This window comes from Etheostoma spectabile, chromosome 21 (assembly GCF_008692095.1).
Source record: "Etheostoma spectabile isolate EspeVRDwgs_2016 chromosome 21, UIUC_Espe_1.0, whole genome shotgun sequence".
Lineage (NCBI taxonomy): Eukaryota > Metazoa > Chordata > Actinopteri > Perciformes > Percidae > Etheostoma > Etheostoma spectabile.
In genome coordinates, this window is record NC_045753.1 from 9,742,090 (window position 1) to 9,746,700 (window position 4,611).

General features: G+C 41.7%; 1 protein-coding gene across 3 annotated transcripts in view; it reads right to left on the reverse strand.

Annotated features, from left to right (window-relative positions):
* Positions 1-491, reverse strand: part of stx4 (syntaxin 4) — a 6,719-nt gene extending 6,228 nt beyond the window's left edge. For all 3 annotated transcript variants that reach the window (XM_032501623.1, XM_032501624.1, XM_032501622.1), the window contains exon 1: positions 270-491. In XM_032501623.1, the coding sequence (XP_032357514.1) occupies positions 270-299 (30 nt within the window). In that variant the 5' untranslated portion in view covers positions 300-491. The remainder of the gene's footprint in view (positions 1-269) is intronic.
* Positions 492-4,611: the final 4,120 nt, after the last annotated feature.

Consider the following 4,611-nt stretch of genomic DNA (forward strand, 5'->3'; position numbering starts at 1 on the left):
GCCGAGCCCCGTCCCCGGCCTGGCGGATCCTCTAAGGACGCTGGGCTCAAACGGAAGTTTGAAGTGATAAGTCAGAAAGGCTACAACCCGTTACTTATTGTTATTTTAATCCCTTTTAGTGGTGTACTTTCTTCTTGTTCTTAGCCAAAGTTGTCAAAGGTGACCAGTGGAGTGAGACGCTGTTGCTCCACTAGCTACAGAAGTGAACTTGGCTAAGTCAGTGGGCTAGCTCGCCGATGCTAACGTTAGCCGTTTAGTCTGAAACTCACATTTCCTAATTCTTTAGTTCGGTCCCGCATTTTTCAGCTTGAAGCAGCCGGTCAGATCTCAGGCAACGCTGCGACTCTACGGCGAAATGTGGTAAGTTGTTCTCACGCAGAGAAACTAACTATATAAAAAAAAACACTGTAAACTTCGACCAACTGTCACTCAACATATAAACTCAAGTAGCAACGCTTCTTCTTCTGCTGCTCTAAAAAAAAACACTGGGCGTCGACTCATTGGCGCCCCCGGTGGAAGCGGAGTGCAACGACACACAGTGTCAACATTCAATTAAATCACTTTTTAATTGATACATCTCTTCCTAAAAGGCAGGAAAAGGGTTTTCCATATAGGCTCCATCTGCCTACACAAATACACTATGAACTGTGCTTATCTTCCACCTGTTAAAATCTATTACTGCTTGGTATTTGTCCTCATTCACCCACCAAATAACTCTTGATGGGTGCTGATCCTCCTCCTACAGTCAACTATCTGTGTGTGTGTCTCTGTATGTGTCTATCTGTATGTGTGTGTGTGTGTGTGTCTATCTGTCTGTCTGTGTTTGTCTGTGTGGGTGTCTCTGTGTGTGTGTGTCTCTGTTGCTGTGTGTGTGTGGTGTGTGTGTGTGTGTGTGTCCTGTGTGTGTGGTCTATCTGTCGTGTCTGTGTGTGTCTGTGTGTGTGTGTCTCGGTTTGTGTGTCATCTGTCTGTGTGGTGTGTGTGTGTGTGTGTGTTGTGTTGCGTGTCTCTGTGTGTGTGTTTATCTGTCTGTCTGTTGTGTCTGTCTGTGTGTCTCTGTGTGTGTGTCATCTGTCTGTGTGTGTGTGTGTGTGTGTGTGTGGTGTGTGCGTGTGTTTTTTGTGTCTCTATCTGTGTGTGTGTGGTGTGTGGTGTGTGTGTGCGTGTCTCTGTGTGTGTTTGTCTGTCTGGTGTGTGTCTGTCTGTGTGTCTCTGTGTGTGTGTCATCTGTGTGTGTGTGTTTGTGTTTTGTGTGTGTGTGTGTGTGTGTGTGTGTGTGTGGGGGGGTGGTGTTGTGTATCTATCTGTATGTTGTGTGCATGTCTCAGTGTGTGTGTCCATCTGTCTGTCTGTGTGTGTGTGTGTTGTGTGTTTGTGTCTATCTATCTATGTGTGTATCTCTGTGTGTGCTTTGTGTGTCTTTGTGTGTGGTGTGTGTGTGTGTTGGTGTGTGGAGAAGAGAAAAGTTAGATCATAAATCAGTATTAAAGTTAGATCATTAATCTTCAGCATGACAAATAAACATCTTGTCTCTGAGGCAGAAACCTAATTCACAATGATTTTCAATTTGTTGAATAATTACAATATGAGTGTTCATTTCTTTTTTATTTTACTCTTTTACATCTTATTGCTGTTTTTGGTCTTTTTTTTTAGATTCAGATCGCCGTTATTATCCCACACAGAGAAATCCATCTTGCCCAGTTCTCCAAACATCACGACTCACAAAGTAAAAACAATAAAATGGCACAAAATAAGACCACAACATCATCATGATGAAGCACATTTCCACTGGGTGTGTTGAATGCTGCATGTTGCGTCATCACTGCTTCTCCTGCAGATCCAACATAACTGAGAGACGCAGATTATCACATTTTATAACTGTTCATATTTACCTTCAATTTACATTACATTGGGAAAATGTATTGTTTGGAGTCACTCAACATGAGAGAAAGCTTTATACTGAGTATTACGCGATAAATCTAATTATTATTTTAACTAAATTTTATTTACATAAATGGAAGTTTTTGAAAAAGAAGCCAAGCTTTTTCGAGCTGGCTGCTAATGTTAAACAATACATCGTTTCCATTTCTACCTGTTCAAACAAAAAAAAGCTGATAGATCACATGACCTCTGTAAGCTTTACAAAATAGTGTTTTGCTTGTTTGTTTTTTTTTTTTTCTTCAGTAACCCCCTGGCTCTTTCAGAACAGAGACTTTTAAGATGTACAGAAGATGTTCTTTTCTACTGTATGTTCATATTCTTCAATAAAATTTGAATACAAAAAAAAACACATAACTGAGAGATTCCTACTGGACTCTGACAGCCACAAGATGATGCTGTTTGCCTGCACAAAATGGAGTCGCACCTACAACGTCCCATCCGGTGAAGCCGTGGATTAACACTTCATATCAAAGACATCTGTCGCCGAGACTGAACGTTTGACAGTGAAAGTTCCCCTGGATGAGCACCAAGGCCCTTATGGATAATTAGCAATGTCCTCATAAAGATTCAAATCTAAAAAGGCATTTCCCCTTTTGTAGGCTGTAAACAGCCCTTTAGTTGAGACTGATTCTCCTGCAAAAAAAAGGCAAACAGTCCAGATGGGATTTTTTTTGGTGACATTTCAAAACAGTTCAGTGCTCTAATTTGGTCACATACAGCAAACATCTCCTCGGTGCTTTTACGTTGGTTGACCTCTAATCTCCAACATAACCTGCTCCCAAGCAGGTTAGGTGTTCAGCATAAGTTACCATGAGGATTTAACCCGGTAACAAGTGATCCACCGTCCTGATACAGAAAACCCTGAAGTTACCTTGATGACGCCAAATCTTGCTTCGTAGTTCAGGCCTCTGCACCACCAAACAGCCTCTAACCGACAAGAAGGACTTGGTTTGTTTTTGTTGCCGTTTGTGGAGCCAGGGCTGTCTACAGAGACCACGTTTTTTCCAGTGTGTTCAGGGGACAGGCAGCTAGCAGATAGTGAGGAGATGTTTTTACAGTGTGTTCAGGGGACAGGCAGCTAGCAGATAGTAGGAGATGTTTTTTACAGTGTGTTCTGGGGACAGGCAGCTAGCAATAGTGAGGAGATGTTTTTTACAGTGTGTTCAGGGACAGGCAGTCTAGCAGAATAGAGAGGAGATGTTTTTTTACAGTGTGTTCTGGGGACAGGCAGCTAGCAGATAGTGGAGATGTTTTTTCAGTGTGTTCAGGGGGACAGGCAGCTAGCAGATAGTGGGGAGATGTTTTTTACAGTGTGTTCAGGGGACAGCAGCTGGCAGATATGGGGATGTCTTTACAGTGTGTTCGGAGAGGCAGCTAGCAGATAGAGAGGAGATGTTTTTACAGTGTGTCAGGGACGGCAGCTAGTAGATAGTGAGATATGTTTTTTACAGTGTGTTCAGGGGACAGGCAGCTAGCAGATAGGGGGAGATGTTTTTTACAGTGTGTTCAGGGACAGGCAGCTTGCAGATAGTGAGTGTTTTTTACAGTGTGTTCAGGAACAGCACTAGCAGATATGAGATGTTTTTTATAGTGTGTTCTGGGGACAGGCAGCTGCGATAGTGGGGAGATGTTTTTTACAGTGTGTTCAGGGGACGGCAGCTGGCAGATATTGGGAGATGTTTTTACAGTGTGTTCTGGGGACAGGCAGCTAGCAGATAGGAGATGTTTTTTACAGTGTGTTTCAGGGACAGGCAGCTAGCAGAAGTGAGATGTTTTTACAGTGTGTTCTGGGACAGGCAGCTTCAGTAGTGGGGAGATTTTTTTTACAGTGTGTTCAGGGGACAGGCAGCTGGCAGATATTGGGGAGAGTTTTTTACAGTGTGTTCAGGGGACAGGCAGCTAGCAGATAGTGAGAATGTTTTTTTACAGTGTGTTCAGGGGACAGGCAGCTAGCAGATAGTGAGATGTTTTTTACAGTGTGTTCAGGGGACAGGCAGCTAGCAGATAGTGAGGAGATGTGTGTGACAAAAAACTTTGTAGCCTAAAAAACGTGTAACATCGCTTAGAGCACCTTTCAAATCAAGAACCATTTGCCTATCAATTTAAAAATGTAGCCTCGAAAAATAAATGAATATTATGGGTTTTAAAGGATTAATCCATTGATTTGAAGGGTCCAATTAAAGGATTTTTTTGCCTTTTGTGCAAAGCTTGCAGGATTATTTAAGTCTTTAATCCTTGTCCTTGACCCCGAAAATAATCAGTTAGCATACTTTAATTATTTTCTATATTTAATTTCTTTTTTTGCTTTCGTGGCAAATTGAAAGATATTAGGCTGGCGGCTTCCAACATTTATCGCTTATTGTCTTTTAAACCAATCATTGCCAACTTGTGACCCATCGTCCCAAACCGTGTGAACGTGAACATTTCAATTGAAGCTTGATTCATCTTTTACAGATAGTTTGAAGGGTTTTTAGAGACCTAATGGGTGAAATAATCCACAAATTTGCATTTTGCCTTCTCTTTTTTCATCCATTACCTTTTATTCAACTGAAATGAAATTGCATGTTTGTTTTTTGTTTGCTACAAGAGCACACATCTGATCTGTAAATCACATGCATATGCTTCCCTTACCTCATTTGAGAGATAATGAAGAATTTTAAATAAATACTG